The sequence below is a fragment of the Mchenga conophoros genome, linkage group LG3 (assembly GCF_057382185.1).
Source record: "Mchenga conophoros isolate Kocher_MC1m ecotype Shallow Benthic linkage group LG3, M_conophoros_male_GT1.1, whole genome shotgun sequence".
Lineage (NCBI taxonomy): Eukaryota > Metazoa > Chordata > Actinopteri > Cichliformes > Cichlidae > Mchenga > Mchenga conophoros.
Window position 1 is genome coordinate 18,944,740 of NC_140528.1, and position 24,936 is coordinate 18,969,675.

Below are 24,936 nucleotides of genomic sequence, written 5' to 3' on the forward strand. Positions count from 1 at the left end.
AAGGACACTCAAGGCTGGCTTGGAAAGGAATGAAGTCCATGGTGGGGATGCAGAACAAGGAGCAAAGATGAATGTGATGCTGAATCAGCAGAAGACTTGGACTCATTTGATTCCAGCTTTGATATCATTGATTTCAATGAAGAGCTTTGTGATTGTAGCAAAGGGCTGGTAGCTCTGAGAGTCCCACTGATGAGGTGTTTGTGTGGAAATCTCTTAGTGGGACCAAAGAGAGAAAAAGCCCTGGTCCTGATGCTGTGGGAGGGAAATGATTGAAGTGTGCTGTGAGGAACTGACTGGGAGGTTTTCACACATTTTCCAGTCCTCCTTGGAACAACAGGAAGTTCCCAGCATATGGAAACAAAGGTTAAGTGTCCTATGGCACTCAGTGATGATGGTGCTGTGGCCCCACCACCTCCACCTCTTTGTAAAGGAACTAACTGTAATCTGAAGCTTCAAATGGGACTAAGACTTCCTCCACTAGGTGGCAGTGTCTGATGAGAAAGTGTTAGTGGAGCTGGCCTGGAGTCAGAAACAGGAAGATGCAGGATTTGGGCTGAAATGGGGAAAAGTGGTTCGCACTAGTGCCTTAAAGCAAGAAGGTTGTAGGTTGAAGCTTGTTGGCCTTTCTGTGGAGGTTGGATGTTCTCCCACAGTCCAATGAAATGCTGCTTAGGTTCATTGGTGCTTCTAAATTGGCTGTAGGTGTGGATGTGAGAGAGTGCTTCTCTGTCTCTCTCTGTTGGCCCTGTGATGGACTGCTCACCTGTGCAGGTGGACCACGCCTCTTGCCCTATGACAGCTAGGGCACAGGCTGCAGCCCTGTGAGCCTAAGCTGAATAAACAGTTAGCAAAAATGATCCATAGATGGCCTGAAATCCCCCAGTTAGCAGTTTGGTAGATAGCTATGACATGCTAATCCCATCCAGCAGCTGTATTCTACCTGTAAGCTGATCCCTGCTGAGCCAAAGCACTTTTTCATATACAAATTACAACCTTTAATAGAAACCTATTGGTCAGCATCTTATTAGCCTGCTGTTAGCTTCATTCCACAGAAAACTGAGAGAAACTAACAGAGTTGATAAAGAATAAAGAGAAATGTGCTGATTTAAAGCCTTTGAAGTGCTTCAGATGATCTCTGTCCACTTCTGTCCACTCATTCATTCATGTAAGCTTTCTAATGCAGCTTTGATCTTCACAGTCTGCTTCATGAAACTCATTCTAACCCTGAATGTCAGAGTGTTCCTCCTTCTCTTTCCCATCATTCATGCTGGCAGTGGAGGAGATTTGGATGTTGGACTGTGTTTTGGATGATGTGTGTATGTTTGTGTTGGACTGCTGTCTGTAAAGCAAACGCACATTTTGCTTTGGATTTCAGTGTCAGACAGACTTTAAGGTGGAATGAAGAGTTGGAGAGTTTCACAGTGAATTATCCAGTGGAGGATTTTTCTTCTTCTTTGAAGGTTTGAAATGTGAACATTGTTCTGCTGCAGTCAATGGACTAAACCAGAGAAGAAGAAAACAGACTTTACCATGAAGATCCTCAGTGTGGATCAGTATAATATCAGCCTGATGTCTGCAGTTTAGTGTCAGCACAACTTTCACATCATATTCATCTCAGCACAACTAAAACATGCTGACTGACCTCAGAGTTTCAAGTCCACATCCTGGACTCTCCAGGAAACCACACAGATGCTTCACTCCTGAATCCTGCAGCTTGTTGTTGGAGCTCAGGTCCAGCTCTCTCAGATGGGAGGGGTTGGACTTCAGTGCTGCTGCCAGATAATCACAGCTGATCTCTGACAAACCACAGCCCCACAATCTGTATAAAGAATGAAAGATGTAAGTTTATTAGACAAAGTGTGAGCTTGAAATCATTCAGTGTTTCATCATCTGTTCAGAGCTGAAGAAGGTTCAGAATGTAGAAGTTTAGAAAATGGAAACTCCAAACAGCTGAAGCCAACAGGAAGCAGCTTCAAACAAACACAACAAGAGAAAAAACTCTGAATATTTCACATTAAAGTCGTACATTTATCATAAAAACAGGACAAAGACTTGAAAAAGTCGTGTTTTTCCTTCCAGGAACCACAAGGCTTCACTTTTAAAGGTGAAGTGTGAAAGAAATGGACATATTTGAAGTCCAACACCTTTTTCCAGTCACATTATTAAAGCAGACAAACTACAAGCTCATTTTCATTCCAACAAGTCATCTTCTGACCTGGACTAACAACACTGGTCTCTATGTGCAGCTGGCTGTGAGACCAGTGCTCAGGGAGCGTCTACAAAGTGCAACACTGAAAGAACATCGCACACTAGCTGTGTCCCAAAACGTCGGCTGCATCCTTCGGAGGACCCGGTATTCGCGGTCTACGTGGGCCGGGTCCTTCAAAGACCGAAAAGGCTGGAAGTGCGAGGCTGTGAAATGGGACGGTCTAGCCTTCAGATTTGCGTCACCGCTGTGTTGGTGGAGTTTAATAAACTCGGCCGTCTGCTCCTTGCTATCTAAAATATAACAGGACACTGGCGTAAATTCTCGACCGTCTCACACTTCTGTTTAATCAGTTTCCTGTTTAACGTTTATTCAGCTGTGTGAAAATCCCGGAGGAACTTTGATCTCAGCCAAACCGATTTACTCCGGAACAAATAAAACACAGAAAAAAGGCAAACAATTACATTTTTAAGTTATCCGAGTGACTTATATATCGTGTTTCACCTGAGTAGTGAAAGAGCGGGGTCTGAAAACGATGAAGCGGGCGTCCGCTGCTCTCGCCGGCTGGAGTGACCATTGAACCCCCCGGCTTGCTAGCGAGCGGGTGGGGAACAGACGTCTCTGAAAACGTCGGCACACTTTTGCAAATATGCGATGTCTTGATAAACCAAGCAGATATTTGAAGTTTACACAGCTACTTTCTCGCCTGAAAATATGTTAAAAGTTTATTTTGTGACCCAGAAAGATTAATAAGAGTAATTTGAAAACTTAGTAGCTGCCGCCATTGTTGGCAGCTGAAATTTGGCTGGGCCGCGCTATGAATTCTGGGATATGGTGGGCCACGAAGGACACACCCGACGAATCCTTCAAATTCGGGGAAATGAAGGACGCATTTGTCGGGCACATTTGAAGGAGTCGACAAATACGGACAGCCTTCATCGCCTGGCTGTGACGTAATCGGCCTTCAAATGCAGCCTCTGGAGGATGCAGCCGACGTTTTGGGACACAGCTACTAATTTGCTTCCATCATCCAACCTGAAGAGGAAACAGAGACGCCTCCCCTTCAAAGTAAAAGCTGCTCCTTTTGGACACAGTATCAAAGAAAGTCTACAGTATAACATAGAAAAGACAGAACAAAGTTTTGGTTGTTTTTAAATTGTGCAGAAATGAAACTACACTAAGCTCAATTATGTGACAGACATTTCATCCCATGTCAGTTTGGCCTCATCCTGGGCCGGATTATCCAGCACACACTCTGACCACAGGTCCATGTTGAGCAGGATGAGCTGCTGGCTAATCTGGAGGCTGTAGCAGCAGCTCACAGTCACAGTGGATTTCCACTCATGAAAAAGCTCTGGATGCTTCATTTCTCATCTCATATCAGAGACTTTAAAGCTTCACTGAAGCTGTACTGTGATGCTTCCATATCCCAGTGAGGCCTCCATAATGATTTCAGCTGTTCTGTACACACACTGTGTGCCCTGTATGGCTCAAAGTCTCTGCAGCCTGTTTTTATCTGCTATCATCAGATCTTCATCATCCTCATTCACATCCCTCACACACTCTACAGCCTCATCAGCACTGACTTCATCTTCACTGACTGATGGAGCACAACATGAACCTGTGGAGGCTGAAACACTGTCCTGTCAAACATCTCCCCGTCACCACTCCACTTCTGTCAGCCTTTAAATGAACCCTGCTCAAGTCTGTCACTTCTGTTTGGAGCCAAAAGAGGTTAAAGATTACGCCACTACATTCTTGTCTAGAAAATATTAAAGTGTATTTGGTGACACACAAAAAAGGGTAAAAGTATAGTTTGGGTCCACACATGTCCAAACCCTGGTGTGTAGGCCTACTTAGTATTGAGAAAAGCCCACTAAAAGAACGCCCACCAGACCAAAGCAATGGTGTTGACTTGATCAGCATTAACCCCGCCCCCTGACTTTGATGGGTGAAGCTGACAAATAAAATGTATTTATGAACAGCGATGCAGGGCCAGGAGTAGCAACGTGAATTAAATAAATACATCATTAAATAATTCATTAAATGTGTCAGTAAAATAATTAAAATAGAAAACAAACCAACAAAATATGTAATTAACTAATTTGAATTGTACATAAATACTTAATGAATTATTTTAAATGAAATTAACCGATAATTCATTGTGATTTTGTTTTGTGTTTTGATGAGCTAATAATCAGCTCTCTTTTTCTCATTGTTGTTCTAAGCCGCTTATCCAAAGGTAAGGCACTACCTGTTGAATTATTTCCAAAGTGTGCCAAATTGGACATTACAAATTAAAGTCTACTCACTGAAATTACTGGGGAATGTCTGCTTTGATTTTGATGAGAATCTCATGACAGTACTGAGGATTTAATGCAGTTGGACTGCTAAAAATGATTGAATGCGGTTGGACCGCTAAAGGATTTAATACGGTTGGACCGTGGAAAGCAGTTGGACTGCTGAGTGATTTTAGTATATTAGGGAATTTGGTTATTGTTTGGGGTGGAGCCCGTATTGGTTATAAGGTTGGACCTGCTTCAGTCTTACACTTTTTTGGCTGTTTTACTGTTGTTCCAAAGTATTATAAATTATTCAAGAACGTTTGTAAATGTCACTGTTTCCATTGGACCTGAGTGACGTACAAAGACAGAGAGGGAGAGAAAGGAGAGAGAGGATGGAGACAGCAAAGAGAGAGCAAACACAAACAGGTGAGAGTGGACAGGTGACCAAGGTCAGCAACCAATCAGAGAGCTTCTGTTTGACCCACAGTCACTGATGATGACTGCACATAACCAAGCAGTGTGTTACTCTGATATCAAATATGGATCCTGCTCTTATAATAATGATCATCAGATGATATTATTGTGTTATTTTGTAGCTGAATACGATGTTTGTGTGATTATCAGTGAAAGAAGCAGTGAGGAGGATGGAGAGAGAGAGAGGACAGAGGCTGAAGTTAGAAACACTAAAAGGATTTTTCATGGATTTCATGGATGATTTGAGTGATTTCCAGCAGGACACTTAAACATGTCAGTGGACGTCCTAAAGAACATATTCACTGATATGAAACGTGTCATTGAACAGGATTAATATCAGTGGAAACATGGTGGAAACAGCTGTGACTGCATGGATGTGACACACTTCAAATCTGTTCTCCACTCTTGGATTTGGGATCCATGGAGCTGCTGCTGAGTCTGTACAATAAAGGAATGGTGTGGAAGGTTGCAGCGTACGGACACAAACACTTTGTGGTCACAATCTGATTTTATTTTCAACATTAAACTACTAACCTACACTGATCAATGATGTTAATGATCACATCTGGACTCACCCAGCCTTTCTGCAGTTCCTCACAGCTGGAATCAGTCTCTGTCGTCCCGGCACTGATGTGTTGTACTTCTGCAGGTCCAACTCATCCAGAACCTCCTCTGACATCTGCAGCATGAAGGCCAGAGCTGAGCACTGGATCTCAGAGAGTTTCTTCTCTGATCTGTTCTCTGACTTCAGGAACTCTTGGATCTCCTGATGTACTGAGAGGTCGTTCATCTCCATCAGACAGTGGAAGATGTTGATGCTTCTGTCAGGAGAGATTTCATCACTGTTCATCTCCTTCAGGTTGTTGATGACTCTCTGGATGGTTCCTGGACTGATCTCTGTCTGACCCAGCAGACCTACTAAGAGTCTCTGGTTGGACTCCAGACAGAGGCCATGAAGGAAGCGAACAAACAGGTCCAGGTGGCCATTTTTACTCTGGAGGGATTTCTCCATGGCTCTCCTCAGAAATACATCAAGTGATTGGAGATCATCGTCATCAAAAAGACTGGAAATCATCTTGATTAAAGATTTTGGTTTAAGGAAGTTCTTCAGCACCTTTGTCTTCCTGTTGGTGTGACAGTGGAACATGTAGACTGCAGCCAGAAACTCCTGAATGCTCAGATGAACAAAGCAGTAGACTGGTTTCTGGAAGATCACACACTCTCTTTTGAAGATCTCTGTACAAACTCCTGAGTACACCGAGGCCTCTGTCACATCCAGACCACACTGCTCCAGGTCTTCTTGGTAGAACATGATGTTTCCTTTCTCCAGATGTTCAAACGCCAGCCTCCCCAGCTTCAGAAGAACTTCCCTGTCAGCCTCCGTCAGCCTCCGTCAGCTCCTGTGGACTCGTCTCATGTCCCTCATGGTACTTGTTCTTCTTCCTCTTTGTCTGAACCAGCAGGAAGTGTGAGTACATGTCAGTCAGGGTCTTGGGCAGCTCTCCTCTCTGCTCTGTAGTCAACATGTGCTCCAGAACTGTAGCAGTGATCCAGCAGAAGACTGGGATACTACACATGATGTGGAGGCTCCTGGATGTCTTCATGTGGGAGATGATTCTGCTGGACAGCTCTTCATCACTGAATCTCCTCCTGAAGTACTCCTCCTTCTGGGCGTCAGTGAAGCCTCGTACTTCTGTTAGCCTGTCAACACATGTAGGAGGGATCTGATTGGCTGCTGCGGGTCGGGAAGTTATCCAGACGAGAGCCGAGGGAAGCAGATTCCCCTGGATGAGGTTTGTCAGCAGCTGGCTGACTGATGACTTCTGTGTGACATCAGACAGCAGCTTCCTGTTGGTGAAATCCAATGAAAGTCTGCTTTCATCCAGGCCGTCAAAGATGAACAAAAGCTGAGAGACAGCCAGCTTCTCTGCTGTGACCTTCTGTAATGTTGGATGGAAAACATGGAGCAGCTCCAGAAGACTGTACTGCTCATCTCTGATCAGGTTCAGCTCCCTGAATGAAAGCAGAACCACCACACTGACATGTTGGTTCTCCAAGCCCTCTGCCCAGTCCAGAGTGAACTTCTGCACTGAGAAGGTTTTTCCAACACCAGCCACGCCGTTGGTCAGAACCACTCTGATGGGTCTCTGTTGGTCAGGTAAGGCTTTAAAGATGTCCTGGCACCTGATTGGAGCGTCATGGAGGGCGTCCATCTTGGAAGCTGTCTCCAGCTGCCTCACCTCATGTTGGGTATGAACCTCTTCACTCTGTCCCTCTGTGATGTAGAGCTCAGTGTAGATCCTGTTGAGGAGGGTTCTACTTCCTGTTTCATCACTTCCTTCAGTCACACGTTCACATCTCCTCCTCAGACTGATCTTATGTTCATCTAAAACCTCCTGCAGACCAACATCTGCTGAAAGAAAGAAAAACAACGAGACTAAAGAGAAAGAAAACTCTTCAATGTCTGAACAACACAAGAAGTCCAGTTTTCAGAAATGAGTCCATCAGCAGACAGATGTTCAGTCTTACTTTGTACACAGCTGCTCTGACTGCTTCTGGATCTTTCTCCACACTGTGCAGAAGCTCTGATGGTGACACAGAAAAGTCACAGTGGAGATACTTCTGTCCACCTTTGATTAGACTCATTATAAAAAGGAAAACAAAGTTTGAACACAGTCATGTTTCCAGTTCACTGACTTACATTTATTCCATGGACACTCACTCTAACCTGAAGCACAGCTACAACCCAACATTGTTGAGGCCTCATCTCCTCCTTTCCTGACTGTAGAGGTTAAATATGCAACAACCAACAAATAAAAGAATTTGGTTCATTTCAAAGAAATTCACACGGTGACCAAGTAAAGTAACCGTAGTAAAGGAGACAACATCCCGTTGATGGTGGGATTATTTGAAAGATTTGCTTTAGTCACGTCACCAAATGCAGTTGAACCACCCGTGGATCCATGTTTGACCATTCTACCACTCTGAGCTCTGCTTTTTAATCATTTTATTATTATCATCATTCATTTATTCATTCTTTGGAGGGGGGCTATTTCCTAATGCCGCCCTAATAAGCTGATGTTCAAGGGGAAATATAACAGAAACTCTTTCAGTGTTATTCATTAATAAATTAACAGATAAACTGTGAAGAAGAAAAAACTGAGATTTAAAGGAGAGAGTGAGAAACTTGATCATCCATCCTCATAATACATGTTTATCAGTATCTGCTGTGACCATACTGCAGTAATAACTACAAGTCTACATTTCTGTGACTATTGATCAATCACAGCAGGAATCTGAGCTCATCTCTGCACACAGAGCAGCTTCAGCTCTGGGATAAACTGCTCGCTTCACGTCCTTCTCAGCTCACAGACACTCATCCTGATATTTTCCTTTAACATTTGATGGTATAATTCATCTGAGTTTACACTTTATCTGCATAAATACAGAAAAACAGACCCAAACACCAGAAACCATCAGTTTCACGATCAACGGGAAGTGGCTCAAACGTCACAGTTTCATAACGTCACCCTGAACTCCACTCACGGAGTTTCTGTCGCCATTGTAGTTTTTAAAGTCCCGTGATAAAGGCGGGTCTTTCTGTGAATCCGCACGCTCATTGGCTAATAGCTCGAGATTGACACATCGTTATCCAATGAGCGTGCGGGAACTTCCGACATAAAGTTGTTTCCTTTGAAAAACCAAAGTCTGATTATTTTTGCCTCCACTGACGGAGCCTGTTGTTCCCGCCACAGAGACACAGTAATGTCAGAGCGGTGTTAACACTCACCCTGCCTCAGCACAGCTCTCACTCTCCTCCTGCTCTCTCACACTAAACGGAGGCTCAGCTAAACTCACTTCCTCTCTACTTACAGGAAACCAGCGCTCAGAGGAGCCGACCGGCCTCACATTTCACCCACAGACACGAACAGCGTGGAATTATTTTATGTCATAAGAAGAAACATATTCATGTTAACACTCACCTGCCTCAGCTCCACCTTCCTCCTCCTGCTTTCACTTTCACTGCTGCTCCCTAAACACAGAGGATGCTGGGACTTGTAGTTGTTTCCTTCCGGTGCGGTCTTCCTCTTTGTTTGTTTGTGTTTGTGTTCAAGTTATTTCGATCATGTAAACATCAACAGAACACGTGAAGCCACACAGAGTTTGTATGTCGAGGTGGGTAGGAGGGTTTGAGGGTTTGGGGAGGGGTCAGAGGGAAGAGGTCTCTCAGTCTTGACAATCCACATTGATGGCATTGCATCTTTCAACGTGTTTGTGGGTCGATTTGGATGCTCCAGGTGTGAGAGCAGCCACTCAGCCTCTGCTGCAGATGTGTGTCACAAGTTCATCTAGTAGTGAGACGGTGGCGCAAGATGGCGAGTTGAGCAGTCGCACGAATTAGGAGCTCGTTGAACTTGTCCCAGAATTTACTTTGTGTTCGTTATTGTTTCCACTCGAAAGTAGTAAAATGACTGCCCCAAGTATAGTTAAACCTGCTAAATTCAAACTCGACCTCAAAAAACAAGAAACAACATCGCCATGTGATGGAAAGGAAGACAGCAGAGAAGGAACGGATCATGACTACGTAGAAAAAACCTTGAAAAAAGAGTGGACGAGCAGCTAGCTGACCTGAGTGTGCAATGCAAGCAAGCTAGTACGATGCTAGCCAGCCTAGCCAAAGCGGTTCAGTTCAACTCGGAGGAGGTGAAAGAATGTAAACAAAAGGTTAAAGAGTTGGAGAGACGAAACGAGCAGTTGACCAAAGATAACTACGATCTCAAGGAGAGAGTGTGAGAGCAAGAAAGGTACAAAATGAGGTGGTGCCTCCGGATTAAAGGATTAGAAGAGAAAAGAGATGAAGGTGTCAGATCGCTGGTTATTGGAATTCTTGGCAAGATCGCACCTGATATGATATCAAAGCTTGAAGAATCTGTGGATGTGGTGCATAGAGTTGGGAAGAAGATTGAGAACAAGGTCCGACATATCATCATTCTGTTTGCTCTGAGACACGCTAAAGAGGAGATTTGGCGTCGCACCAAAGATTCGGCTGTCTGTAAGAACGGCGGTTTCCACTTCGCTGAGGTACTGCCGCGGGAGGACTGGGAAGAGAGGAGGCGGCTGTGGCCGCAAATTGAACAAGCCAGACGGGCTGGGAAACGGGCCTTTTTCCGGGGTCCTCATGGATACATCGAAGGACGGAGGATCATCGACGTTGAATGAAAGACTTGATGTAAGACTGTATACAGTGGAATATTATTAATGGGACAAAAGAGTTCTACTTAAAGTTAAAGGTTATTAGTCACTGAGTTGGTGACAAGTGTTACAATTTAAACTCATGTTTATATATTTTTCTTTTCTTTTTTTAAAAAAAAAGTTATTTTCTTAGCATACTCTTATTATGGTTCACTCAAAAATTTCTTTTGGTTCATTAAACGTTTGGGGTTTGAAGGAAATTGTTAAGAGAAAGGCACTTTTTTTATTTTGCAAGGGGCAAAAATGTCACTGTCTGTTTTTACAAGAGACTCACTCTGTGGATGCCGATGTTACCTTTTGGGCTAATCAGTGGGGAGACAAGATTCTTTTCAGTCGTGGATCTAACAGATCTGGAGGTGTGGCGATTTGTTTTAATAAGTTCCCAGGGGAGATTATAACATATAAAGCTGATAGTGAGGGTCATTGGTCAACTGCAGCTTGAAGAGCGAAGGTATATTTCTAATTGTTACAAATCTTTATGGACATAATAACGAAGGTCAAAATAAACGTCTATTGGAAAATCTAACAAATGTTATTTCAGAGTTTAAAGTTATGTACCCCACAGATTACATCCTAGTAGGAGGAGACTGGAACATGACCTCAGATGAATGGATGGACAGATGGCCTCCTCGCTTAGGAAGGAGGCAACAGAATAACATTATTGAGAACTTTTCTAGTGATAATAATTTTACAGACATTTGGAGAAGTTTGAATCCTGGAGTTAAGAATTATTCATGGTTTAAACCTAATGGAGAAAGCAGGTCAAGAATTGATTATTGGTTAGTGAGCGATGACATTTTGAGGTGTACTTCACCATCTAAAATCTCCAAAGCACCCCTATCTGATCACTGTTTCATTGATCTTGTCTTAGAACCAACAAGGATGAAACGTAGTAGCAGGGGATATTGGAAATTTAATGCCAGCCTTTTAAATAAGGACAAGTATTGTGATAAAATTAGACATAAAATTACAGATATAAAAAATGATGACTCAGTAGTGGGTAATATACAGAAATGGGAACTTATTAAATTCAAAATCAGAGAATTCACTATAAAATTCTGCAAAGAACTGAACAGGGAAAAACGGGAATATGAAAGTAATTTACTTCGTGAAATAACTCAGTGCTGTAGTAAAGAAAAACTAAACGTGCAAGAAAAGAATAAATTGATGGAGTTACAAACTAAATTAGACGATCTTTACCTAGAGAAAGCCCAGGGTGCCTTTATAAGATCGAGAGCCAAGTGGATTGAGGCAGGTGAAAAGAACTCATCATATTTTAGTAAGCTGGAAAAGTGCAGACAGCAGAGAAATCTAATCTCAAGCTTGTTGATAAATGGGACTGAATGTAAAGATTTCAGAAAGATTGGAAAAGAAGTCTTCACTTTTTATTCCAAATTGTACTCCTCAGAATATTCAGCAGCTGATTCTGATAGTTTCTTTGATAAGATTCATAATCTCATCCCATGTATTGACAAGCCGTTCAAAGATCTGTGTGATTCAGAGCTTAAAATTGAGGAACTGGATTTGGTGGTCATGAAAATGGCATTAAACAAGTCCCCAGGGACAGATGGACTCACTACTAATTTTTATCAATTCTTCTGGAAGGACCTAAGAACTTTATTGTTTGATGCATTAAAGGAATCGATAGAGAAAAAAGAAGTGATGCCGAGCACGAAACAAGGGCTGATAACCCTGATCCCTAAATCGGGTAAGGATAAAAGAATTTTAGACAATTTAAGACCCATCACCTTACTAAACACTGACTATAAGATCCTGTCTGGAGCTGTAGCTGAGAGGCTAAAGAAAGGCATCTCAAACATTATCAGTGAAACACAATCAGGTTTTTTGAAAGGAAGACTAATTCATAACAATATTAGGCTGGTTTTGGATCTCCTTGAATACAGTGAATTAATCCAAGAGAGAGGGTACATCCTGTTCTTGGATTTTTACAAAGCATTTGACTCAGTTGAACATACGTTCATATTAAAAACTCTGCAGTCTTTTGGTTTTGGAGAGGAATTTATCAATGTTATAGAGATGCTATATAATGACATTAACAGCTCTGTTTTGCTAGAACATGGTACATGTTCAAGGTTTGAGGTTAATAGAGGGATAAGGCAGGGATGTAGCAGCTCACCACTTCTGTTCATCATGGTTGCTGAGCTGTTGTCTATTTTGATTAAAAACAGTCACATTAAGGGGTTAACTGTGATGGGTGAACAGATAATAATCAGTCAGCTGGCAGATGATACCACCCTGTTTCTAAGAAATGAGGACCAGATTCCTTTAGCCTTGCAGGCGATCAACCATTTCTCCAAAGCTTCTGGCCTACAGCTGAATATTAATAAATGCAAAATTCTAGCTCTGCATGAGTGTCCCCTGCAAGCAATAAATAATATGCAGATCAAAAAAGAGGTGAAGTATCTGGGCATTGTAATTTGCAAGGATAAGACATCAACAGAAAATAAGAATATCTGTACCAATATAGAAAAGTGTAAGTCAATTTTAAACATGTGGCTGCAAAGGGACATAACTCTGTTTGGGAGAATCTTGCTAACCAACATGGACAGTCTGTCCAGACTCATCTATCCAGCCTTTTCTCTGCCCATACCTCAAAAACTAATTAAATCTATAAATACTCTTAATTTTAGGTTCATATGGAGGAACAAATGTCATTATATAAAGAAAAATGATGTGATTAAGAATTATGAAGAGGGTGGGGCTAATGCCACTGACTTTGATGTTATGAATGGTGTACTAAAATTGAAATGGTTAAGATCTTTCATTAGGAACAAAAATTCCTTTTGGAACATTATTCCCAATGTGATTTTTGGCAAAATGGGTGGAATAGACTTTTTGTTACGTTGTGACTTTGATTGCAGTTCGTTACCTGTTAAACTCTCAGCTTTCCATCAGCAGGTCCGTCTCTACTGGAAATTAATCTATAAACATAGCTTTACTCCTCACAACACCCCTATATGGAACAACAGGTATATCCGTTTGTGTAGGAAATCTGTGTACGTGGATGAATGGAGATCTAAAGGGATTTGGGCTGTAGCTCATTTTATGGATGATAATGGGGTCTTACTAAAACATGAGACGTTTTGTGAGAAATTTGATGTAAGATGTACTGCTAAGAGATATAAATCCCCAGTGAAAGCCATCCCAGTCCCTTTGAGATCAATGATAAAAGAAGGTATTGTGCACTCTAAAATTTCTCCTGGACTGAGGCAGCTCTGCATAGCTGGAGTTGAATTTGGTGACAGCAGGTTTACAAACAAAGTGATCAGGAATATTTTGATAAATGAAATTTGCCCTAATCCGGTTAAAAGAAATTATATCCTTAAAGAATTTGAGACCATGGAGGTTAAGGCGATAAGACAAAAGTCTACAGGGAGAGCAGAATTATTAGGCAAATGAGTATTTTGTCCACATCATCCTCTTCATGCATGTTGTCTTACTCCAAGCTGTATAGGCTCGAAAGCCTACTACCAATTAAGCATATTAGGTGATGTGCATCTCTGTAATGAGAAGGGGTGTGGTCTAATGACATCAACACCCTATATCAGGTGTGCATAATTATTAGGCAACGTCCTTTCCTTTGGCAAAATGGGTCAAAAGAAGGACTTGACAGGCTCAGAAAAGTCAAAAATAGTGAGATATCTTGCAGAGGGATGCAGCAGTCTCAAAATTGCAAAGCTTCTGAAGCGTGATCATCGAACAATCAAGCGTTTCATTCAAAATAGTCAACAGGGTCGCAAGAAGCGTGTGGAAAAACCAAGGCGCAAAATAACTGCCCATGAACTGAGAAAAGTCAAGCGTGCAGCTGCCAGGATGCCAGCATAGGAAAATTGGGTTGAACAGTGAGACTGCATTTGTGGGGTTTAGAAACATCCAGAGCATCGCAACAGAAAGGTAAATAAAAAAAGTAAGAGAGAGAGAGAGATAAAGAAATAAATGAACTAATAATACATAAATGAATAGAAAAATAGAAAACACACATGTAGAAATTGTCACATGTGAAATTGTTTTTGGAGAGAATCAGAAGTGAGACAGTTTGAATCCACAGTTCAGCGCAAAGATGCAGGAATTAAATCTGATTATAAAAACACATCGAGGCAACGAAGACCAGCTTACACTCAATATTAATATGAACACACAACATACACGCAATGAAGACATGCTTACACTCATGAATGTGAATACATGACATAAATGCTGAATGGTGTAGATTTAACACACTTAAAGGCTGAAGCTGAGGAATAACTCAGGAAGTTGCAGGACAATAGAGCGACTTTTGTGACAAGGAAAAAGAGACTGGGAGGACCAACCAGGGATTAGAAGCTTAAAGCAGGTTTAAAATAGTGAATTAGAAGTGGTTTCCAGCTGATTGAGCAAAAGAAGTGACGACTGTAGAAATAAAAATAAAAGAATAATAATTGAATTATGCAGCAATGTTTTGAATATGCATTTCTGTTGTCAGGGCAACCTCTCGAGATGTGACTCAATATGCAAATTAGTTGAATGAGTGGGGACAGAAAAAAAAGAAAAACTCAAGTTTCCTGTCTGAGACATGAGTGAAGTTTGCATTGAGAGAAATATATCTGTGACTGTGTGAGAAGAACTGTTTGGTCAAATATATGATAGCAGCCGCAGGACAATTAAATAAAGTCTGTGACTAAGTGCAGTCGTGCAGATTTGGAGAAGAAGTTTATAATTTAGTGATGACACATTGTTATAAAGTGTTTAGAAAGGGCTTAATGGGAATATTACTGTTGGGCAAACTGTGCGGCTTTAACAAGATTTTCTGTGTATTTAGCAGGTGAAACTCTGTCAGCTGACTTCAGACTGTCAGGAAGCTGAAGAACCTGAGGCCAACCACTGAAACATGATGTGGGCAAAATGAACAGAGGGAGGGATTTTAAAGGTGAACATTTAGGACTTACTGCAAATGTTACTATGTCAAAGTTACTGTGACTCAAACAGAGGAAATTCTGATTTTTTTATTTCCACACCCAGCATGTTTTGGGTGTTTTTAAAAAGTATTTAATAGCATATAACACCCAAAATATGCTTCGGTTCACATTTAACTCCAGAAAATCATCAATCAAAACATGGATATTACCTGACCACAGATTCGTGGTGACGTCACTGCTCTTTTAACTGTTCGGTGTCTTTGTTTGTTTGCTGGTTGTAGAAATGGTTTATATGAGCTTTGAGCTGAGAGTCAGAGGTTTCTGTGGACACTGCTCATGTCGGCACTTATATTTCTGACCTTTTCTTATAACCGATTAAACATGATCTCCTCCCTTTTGCCCCCATTTTTGGTGGTGTAGGTACAAATGATCAGGCATGACATTCTCATAATAAATAAGATACTGCAAATAATTATTTCTGCATTTGTGCGATTGAAGTGAATTGAAAATGTGTATGAAATGACACTGTTTTAAAGATTTGGCCTAAATAATTTTGGAGTGAACGAGTCTAAACATGATGACCTAACTAGTGATACCCTGACACACACACACACACACACACACACACACACACACACACACACACACACACACACACACACACACACACACACACAGCATGTTATGCCAGTTTCAGCTGAAACTATGTTTCAAACCATATTCCGGGTTTTTAGTTCACCATTTATGAGGCTTCAAGAAGAAAATAAAAGACAGATCTGAATGTTTGAAAATGTTTTGGAAAGATTCTGTAAAGATGAGATGAAAAATACTCAAAGGATAAATTTAATTGGTTTATTATTTAGATAAGTTGAAAAAAGTTAAACAAGTAAATGAAGAAACAAGGCAGAGGAGAGAAAAGCCCAACAATCCCCTCTGAGCAAGCAGTTGGCGACAGTGGGGAGGAAAAACTGCCTTTAAACGGGCAGGAACCTCCGGCAGAACCAGGCTCAGGAGGGGACAGTCAACGGCCGGGACTGGTTGGGGGGGTTAACAGAGGTGGAGCAAGACGAGGCTACATCAGGTGAGGAAGCAGTAGCGTCTCTCCTCCGGAACAAGTGGAACCATTTTCTCTTTTTTTTCATGCACTTTTCCACGAGCGCTTTTTTCTCCAGGATGAGATTTCTCAGCTCATCGATGGTTTCTGCGTTTTGTTCTTCAAGTTTCTCACATCTTTGTTCCACCTCTTCCAATGTTGCTTGTTGTTCTTCAAGCTTGTCTTTGAGTTGTTTGGATGTTGCCTCCTGTATCAGCTTGTCCTTGTGCATGTCTGCATTTCTCTGTTGGACCTCTTTGTGCTTGTCTTCTAACTGCTCGTTTCTTTTCTGGATTTCTTGGAGCGTGAGCTGCAGGTCTTCATGTATTTTGTCTTCTTGTTGTTTTTGCGCCTGCATTTGAGTGTTTTCACGCTTCAAGTTATTGAATTCCACCAAAATCCCCTTAACGAGCTCGGAGTTGTTTCTCGCTATCTGATCGATCCTTCTCTGCATCTGTGAGCAGCGTTTCTCCAGTTTGTCCTTTTCTTCTTCCACTTTAGTTGCTTTGTCCTCCAGCTGATTACAAAACTCTTGCAGTTTTAGATTTTTAGACTCAAAGTCCTGGACGATACGTTTTCCTTCTTTCAGTCTTTCTTGCTGTTGCTCTTTCTGTTGAAGAAGGTCTTTATTTTGGCGCAGTGTTTCATCCAGGCTTTCTTTCAGCATGCGGTATTTTTCCTGCATGCTCTTCAGTTCGTGCTGCATGTCTCGTTGCTTTTTGTCCTGCTCTTCCTTCTGTTGGAGGAATTCTTTCTTTTCTTCCACAGCTTCATGGAGCTGTCTTTGGAGGAGCCGATTTTTTCGGTCCATGTATTGGAGATCCCGTTGTATCTTATCAGTCATCGTTTTCTTGTCTTGGAGCTGGTTGGTCATTTCTTTTAGTTCTGCACTCTTTTGCCTGTTTTCTTTAATGAGGTGCACAATCTGCTCTCGGCTCTGAGCAAACTTGATTCCCCAGCCCTCATTAATAATTTTTATGTCCGGCTGGCGCTGTTGTCTTTCTTCCAGCTCTTTATTTTGGGCTTCCATTCGTCTACATTTGTCCTCCAGTTGAAGTTTCTCTTCTTCAATTTGTTGCATTTTTTTCTGGAGAAGGTAGTTTTCCTTCCTACTCTCCTCTAACGCCCTTTGGAAGGATGAGACGCCATTTGGGGAAATTGGCCGGCCACGCCAGGAAGGAGAGGCGGCGTAATCTTTTTGAATTGGTTGTTTTTTTCTTGGAAACATGTTGGAGTTTCTATACGATGACTTTGAAGAGCTTGTGGTGAACGTTTTGTAGGCTGCAAACACAGATGCTGCTGAAACGAACTAAAACTTGCTGTTTCTCACCCCTACTTAAGGAAAAACATCAAAGGACTTAAGATTCTTAAGATCTATGACATCATCACTCCCTAAGCCAATGAGATTGTCACAAGACATTTTGGAATGGGGTATTTTTTTTTTAACTGTTTTCAAACTTAACGTAAAATTTCAGTGTTTCCTGGTTGTGGACTATTGGTTAGTCCAGCCGATTAAGAAATTAATTGTCACAAACATCACTAATATTATATAACAGACGACAGAAAACACGAGTTTTTTTTCTACTCAATAGAGGTATAATAAAAGTTTTTTTAATTATCCTACTTTTTATAAAAGAGAACATTTATTAAAGATTATGTATTTAATTAAAAAACTCTGTTCATCTAAAGCAGGGGTCAGCAACCTTTAAGACCCAAAGAGCCAAAGAGCCATAATTGGCCTATCTGGGGTTGAAAGGCTCGATAAATGCACGGCGTTTCGCCGGGTACACCGGCTTCCGCGAGTGTGACGCTTATTTTGAGCGATGAAAAAATAACAAAATATAATTTTATTTGTATATTGCAAAATCACAATAATCTTCCAATTTAGAACTACAAGTTAAAAAAAGAACTAACATAAATAAAATACACTTCAGCTAATTTATTTTCACAAACCACGCGGAGCCGCACTATAAGGACTAAAGAGCCGCAGGTTGCCGACCCCTGATCTAAAGGGTTTAACAAAAAGGGGGAGCTTCCTGCTGGAAATTGAAATGTCCCCATGTCCCCACTGGGCGATCGTGGCTCAAGAGTTAGGAGTTCGCCTTGTAATCGAGCCCCGGCTTGGACAGTCTCGGTCGTTGTGTCCTTGGGCAAGACACTTCACCCGGCAAGACACTTCACCCGGCAAGACACTTCACCCGTTGCCTACTGGTGGTGGTCAGAGGGCCTGGTGGCGCCCCAGGGTGGCTGTAGCTACATCACCAGTGTGTGAATGTGTGCGTGAATGGGTGGATGACTGAACGTGGGTGCTTAACTAGTTAAAAAAACAAACAAACATCTGTCTCTTATTTTTTACGTCACACAGGAAAGAAGCTTCAATGTCTGATGAGAAGACATTAATTTGTTGGTGTTTGTGGTGTTTGGTGCAGTTTTCTTGTTCTCTGGCTTGTTGTTTATTTACAGTGGAGATGAAGATCTCTAACAAGTTGATTTGTTCACATTTGCGCATTTTTAAGAGGAATGTGTTTTTTTGAGTTTGTACACTATATGCATGTAAGGCAACCGTTTCCTTTTTCTGTATTTTTGTGTGCTGCTCTTTTAACAAAAGGGAAACAAAAGACATTTAAATCGACCTCAGATGATTTGTTTAAATTTTTACAAGGTCTTACTGAGGTGATGCAAAGTGAAACATGCTTCTTTTTTGGTAGTGTGCTGGAAAAGCTTGAAAATTGACCTTGAATGTGCTTAAAAAGTGCTTGAATTTGACTCTAAAAAATGTGTATGAACCCTGCATATATTGCAGTATTTACAGTTTATAGTAGGAATTTCATGGCAACAGCTAATCTTTATTTTGTTTACTGGGAAATGAAATGCTGCCAATTCACAAAGCTGTGCTTCAGCTGCACTTCCTGTTGTAGACTTGTGATGCACACAGGCTCTGTTCCAGCACTCAGCATGTTCTTCCTTATTTGCTCCACCAGGGGGAGCTCCTAAACTATGACATCCTGATAGGAGTGAACCAGGGAGAGGGGCTGAAGTTTGTGGACGACAGTGAGGACAACGACGGCATCTCAGCTGCGGCGTTCGACTACACCATCTCCAGCTTTGTTGACAACCTCTACGGCTACCCAGAGGGTGAGGACGCCACCTCTGTACACTGCCACTTTTTCAGTTATTCCATTTTACAGCCTCCTCTCACTTAACTGCATTTTGCAGCATCATCAGGTTTTGTCTCATTAGGAGCCGCGTTTGTTGATCTGTTAGTTTTTTTCTGTTTGCTGTATTCATTAAAATAAACGGATAATCGTCAAAATGACAAATGTGGACAATTATCAAAGCTTACATTACAATTCTGACAGCTTGAGTTCACATGAATTTTCAAAAGAATATCAAAACCTGTGAAAGTGCTTTAAGCGTTTAAAACATGCGAGTAAAGAATGGAATCAGTAACATGTGAGCCCAGTGAAGTGCATCAAACAAGACAAGCGTGCTAAAGAGAGCCACTCATCCACATCACGGCGTGTCTGCGCCTTAACCTTTGAGGCTCTGTGGGCAGTAATGCTATCATCCCCCAGGTAGTGGGCTCCCAATCTCAGTGTCGGTGTTTCTGACAGATCGGCCTGCGAACCCCTCACAGCCGGACCACAGTCACAGTACAGACATGTTTGGATAATGCAGTCATGCTTCCTCTCTGCTGCCTGTCACTCCTTCTGTTATCAGAAAGACTTTTTTTTCCTTTCTAGATTTCTCACTCGCTTCCTGTTTACGGACCACCAGTGGGTGGCACCAGCTGTGGCCACTGCCAAACTCCATGCTGAGTTTCAGTCCCCAGTTTACTTTTACACGTTCTACCACCACTGCCAAACCGAGACGCGGCCCGAGTGGGCCGACGCCGCGCACGGAGACGAGATACCTTATGTGTTCGGTGTACCGATGATCGGTGCCACGGACCTGCTCCCGTGCAACTTCTCCAAGAACGATGTGATGCTGAGCGCTGTGGTCATGACTTACTGGACTAACTTCGCAAAGACTGGGTAGGCCTCATGTCACAGTAGTGTAAACTGTACACGTTACTGTATGTTCTCTGACAGCCTTCTAGTCATGTTGAATACTTGAATCTAGGTTGCTAGTTTAATTCCCGTGTGGCTTTGAAGAATTGAACATACTGGTTCACCAAAAGCATCCAGATCCCAGAGCAGCCGGTTGGTCTTAGATAGTTTAAAGGTTGCACAGAGAATGGGCCTCCTGTCTGTATTCAGTGTATTGATGCCACATGTTACTTATAATGGAGACTGAATATAACTTTGAACTGAAACGTTTAACCTTTATGCTCCACCAGGGACCCCAACCTGCCCGTCCCTCAGGACACCAAGTTCATTCATACCAAGCCCAACCGCTTCGAGGAGGTCATCTGGACCAAGTTCAACTGGAAGGACAAGCAGTACCTTCACATCGGTTTGAAACCTCGTGTCAGAGACAACTACAGAGCTAACAAAGTGGCCTTTTGGCTGGAATTAGTCCCTCATCTTCACAGCCTGCACGACGTGCTCTTTCCCACCACTACGCGCTCCCCTGCAGGCCGTGACCCCGGCACCATGAGGCCCAGAAACAACGTTCCTCGAACCACTCGTCATCCTTACCCTACCTTCCCATCAGATCCTGAGCCCGAGGGCTCAGAGCGCCCGCCCCAGGACCTCTTTCCCGGAGACACCCGCGACTACTCCACCGAACTGAGCGTGACAGTTGCATTTGGAGCGTCGCTCTTCTTCCTCAACATCCTGGCCTTCGCCGCCCTTTACTACAAGCGTGACAAGCGGCACGAGATGCGCCGGCACCGGCTGTCCCCTCAGCGGGGCGGCCCCGCCAACGACCTGGCTCACAGCCAGGAGGAGGAGATCATGTCCCTGCAGATGAAGGACTGGGAGCACGACGCTCACCACGACATGGAGCCCCTACGACCCCACGACATCCTGCGGCCCGCCTGCCCTCCCGACTACACCCTGGCGCTGCGCCGCGCCCCCGACAACGTGCCGCTGATGACGCCATACACCATCACCGTGATCCCCAGCACCATCACCAGCATGCAGCCTCTTCACGCCTTCAACACATTCCCCTCCACCGGCCACAACAACACCCTGCCCCACCCCCACTCCACCACCAGGGTATAGTAGGGACAGGCCCGACACAGCGCCACCTAGGGACCAGGAACACTGGCTCTGCTTCCGCTCTGGAAGGGAGGCCTCTAGACGTGGGCCTTCGTTCTGTCCTCTTATTCTCTTCTTTCTCCAAAAGCAACTACACCTGCTGCGTCATGTGCTGTGAAACTTGGCAGCTCCCTCCACTGGTGGCATGTGGAGGTGCAACTGAAGTGTCCAGCAGCAGATGAGCAGTTTGGGGTGGGTGACTCAGATCTTTCAAAGATACTGTTTTCAAAGACGGTCTGCTGTTTCCAGGCTCAAGACCTCCAACATTTGTCAAAGGGACGAATGCTCTCTCGCTCCTCGCTGTTTTCTCTTTTTTACGTTGGCGTCATCTCTTTTTCCATCTCCTGTGTGTTATGTGCACATTATGCTTCTCTTTTCTACATCCGTGTTTTATTACTGCTCTCTTCCTCTCATTTGACACGCCTCCCTCCTGCTCTTCTCTAAAAATTCCCGATCTGCTGAGCAGTCTGGAGGGGGGAGGCGTACACTAAACATATAACTATGAAAACACTGATATCTTTCATTCTACCAGCATTTTTAGGTGCCAAGTAAGTACTGCTGTGTTTCATTTCTCATCGAGGGAGAAGAAAAACCAAAGAAAAATAGAGTTTCGCTATTTACCGTCAACTAACAGAGTTCTGTCATGTTCTCATGACAAAGTGCCAAACTGGCCTCAGTCGTGATTTTCTTTCTTCCATCTTCTCTCTTTTTGTTGTTTTGTTTGAAGCATTTGTTAAATTGTTGTTTTTTATTGTGTGGAAAGAATTTTTCTGAAAATATAGATATAGAGAAATGATATTATATATAGTTCTATATAAAATGTGTACAAAGGAGAAAGTATATAAAAGGGTTTTCTCAGTGGGGGATCTATGCATGAATTATTTTTAAAGACGCGGGGAAAAGGACACTGTACCTGTCGATGCACGTTTCCCAAAATCTAAACGAGTCATATCGCTCCATGTTTGCTACTTTTGGTTTTTGGTTTTCTCCCGCAGAGTAAGAGCATCGCAGGAGCATCGCAGGAGCATCGCAGGAGCATCGCAGGAGCTCCTGAAGTCAAACGACGCCACCCAGCACTCATTTATTAAAACGGAGTCGATGCCAAAAGTCTTAAACGTTAGAATCAAAGCAACAGCTGTGAACTCAGTCATGGTGTCATGTGCAGCCTCCGTCTTACTGTCACTACTTTTTCATTTTAGGGTACGTGAGGTAAAGCGTCCGTCGATGTAGCTTGATTGTACAAAATTATTTTTCTACGTTATTAACAAAACAGAGCAGAGACTGATGCTGCTCCTGTCTGACCCCCTTATGTCTGCCACATGTGTATTCTGACTTCATATCATCACTGCTCCCTCCCTCCTCCTCTCTCCATCCTACACCGCCTTTGTTATTTAACACCGACCCCCCCAAACTGATAATCAGACAAATTCCCAAACAGCTGACTTCACTGTGTCGACACCGTTCCTGACTATTTCTGACCTCAGCTCAGCTCTGCTATTATCCTCACATTAAGGGTTCGTTCACCTGCCTGCAGATGATCTGTGAGCTCGTCGGTTGTAAATTAAACTCTAAGCACACTGAGGGTAACCGGGAGGCGTTCAGGGCCTGCAGTGCAGAGCTGCAACATGAAAAAAAGGGATGGGGGCTCAGATCTCCTGAACAGGGTGGAAACAACACGGTGGGTTTGTGCTGTTTGTGATTCCTGCTCCGTCACTCTGGTGGAGACCACTGCAGCTCAGCAGCGCTCCCTGCTGATCCTCTGATGAAGATGTCAACAGTATGTAAACTGAGCTGATGTGCTGCTGTTTGAGCCCACGTGGTAGCGTACGTCCAGTATGGGAGAACTTAGTCACCGGTGCTGTCTTTGCTTGTGCTCTAGCTTTAGCCTGTTTGATTGTTTGTTTTCTATTTTATTACTGCCTAAAAGGGGAGGTGGGGGAAACACATGCCTGACTTCTCCTGTCAGAGGTTTTGTAAGCTCAGTGGAAGGGAAACGTGCACAATGTAAATCATAAAACAACTGAGTGGGGCTGTGCTGCAGGTGGATCAGTGCTGTGGACAGTAGCTGTGGAAAAGAGACTGGACAAAGACTCTCAGCCTTAAATACAGGACAGAGGATGATCCGATCATCTTTCAGCTAACAGTGTCGAGCAGAAGGACGGCCGGCTGATGCGTCCGTACGAACCCTTTTGTACTCACTCCTGTGTATAAGGAGGTGGCGAGGGGTTGTGTAGTTAACCTCAGTGATAGGTTTGTAGCATAAACCTATTCGTTGGAACGTTAAGGACAATTTAATTACATAGCAAAGCAAGACACGAGTAGGCAAAGTTCTTCATGTTTCCCGTGCACGGGAGAGAACCGGACAAACGCCGTTCCTTCGCTTGACCCCAGTTGCTCTCGTCCGCTCCCCCGTAACACTGCTCTTTTATTGAGGTTACATGACTATACATATGACGTTCATTAACATATGACGTCTACATACAAACAAAGAGTACGTTGCCTGTGCGTGCGTGTGTGTGTGTGTGTGTGTGTGTGTGTGTGTGTGTGTGTGTGTGTGCGTACGTGCGTGCGTGCGTGCGTGTGTGTGTGTGTGTGTGTGTGTGTGTGTGTGTGGTGGGGGGGGTCAGAGTGTGACCCCATAAAGACTTCCCTAAACCTGCTGGTCTGGAAGTCCAGCAGTTCATCTAAACAAAAGGCACTTAGCCTAAATCAGATATAGATACATTTATCCTAAATGAACAGAGGGAGTGACTTTAAGTCTGATTTCAGACTATGTCAGTATTAGTTAAGCCAAGAGTCGGCAAAAGCTTTATGACCCGGAAAGTTCTAATTCCCACAACATATTGTTGGATTAGTAAGCAAAACTTTTCTGTGATGAAGATTTTTGGGGTTGTTGTTTTAGTGATGGGTTCATTCTGTCAGTTAGCTTTGGCTTGTTTTCTTATTTCAATAGAGGGAGTTTTACTAAACATGGACATGCCGAGGAGCGGCTCATTATTTCTGTAACAGTGCACTTAGAGAAAACTGTCAGGTGTCGCCCCCTTTGGTGATGATGTTTTGTGCTCTGATGAGCTAATAATCAGCTCTCTTTTCCTCCTTCTTTGTTCTAAGCAGGCCTGCAAGATTGAATTAACAGCGCTGTAAAACATTGTTGTGAGAGCAAATATAAGGTGAGCTTTTCCAGATTACAATGGGCTGAGGGAAAGGTCACCTGTGGGAACCTGCGAGTTCCTGTCTAAAAGGATTGCAGCGAGTCAATCCAGTCCAAGATCATAAAGAACTCTTTTTCTAAAAACAAAAGAAAGAACAAATAAATGAGCTCATATTGATGAGGGTGGAGACTCTGATGCTTTGCGCGTGAGGCTCCACTTGTCTGCTGTGCAGCCGTGACAAAGACTGGACCAACGTTAGGATGAGTAGATGTTGACAAACAATTCACGACGCCGGTAAGAAAAGGGTGGATGCTTTGCTTTGCTTTTGGCAGGAGCACAAGAGAGAGAGAGGG

At 43.1% G+C, this 24,936-nt stretch overlaps 1 protein-coding gene and 2 pseudogenes across 1 annotated transcript; 1 reads left to right on the forward strand and 2 right to left on the reverse strand.

Moving 5' to 3' along the window:
- Positions 1-1,623: 1,623 nt before the first annotated feature.
- Positions 1,624-9,314, reverse strand: LOC146577554 (protein NLRC3-like; annotated as a pseudogene).
- Positions 9,315-16,317: 7,003 nt separating this feature from the next.
- Positions 16,318-17,455, reverse strand: LOC146577555 (uncharacterized; annotated as a pseudogene).
- Positions 17,454-21,395, forward strand: LOC146577556 (neuroligin-2-like). Its single transcript, XM_085267677.1, has 4 exons — positions 17,454-17,492; positions 19,146-19,379; positions 19,948-20,261; positions 20,567-21,395. Exons 1-4 carry the CDS (start codon positions 17,454-17,456, stop codon positions 21,393-21,395), a joined length of 1,416 nt encoding a protein of 471 aa, XP_085123803.1.
- The last annotated feature ends 3,541 nt before the right edge of the window (positions 21,396-24,936 follow it).

Bases quoted from the DNA above. Each gene is read 5' to 3' on its own strand.
- LOC146577556 (XM_085267677.1), top strand. From the start codon at position 17,454: ATGTTGGAGTTTCTATACGATGACTTTGAAGAGCTTGTG. The intron at 17,493-19,145 runs GTGAACGTTTTG...TTCCTGTTGTAG, and splicing joins ATGACTTTGAAGAGCTTGTG to ACTTGTGATGCACACAGGCT. The intron at 19,380-19,947 runs GTACACTGCCAC...TTCTGTTATCAG, and splicing joins AGGGTGAGGACGCCACCTCT to AAAGACTTTTTTTTCCTTTC.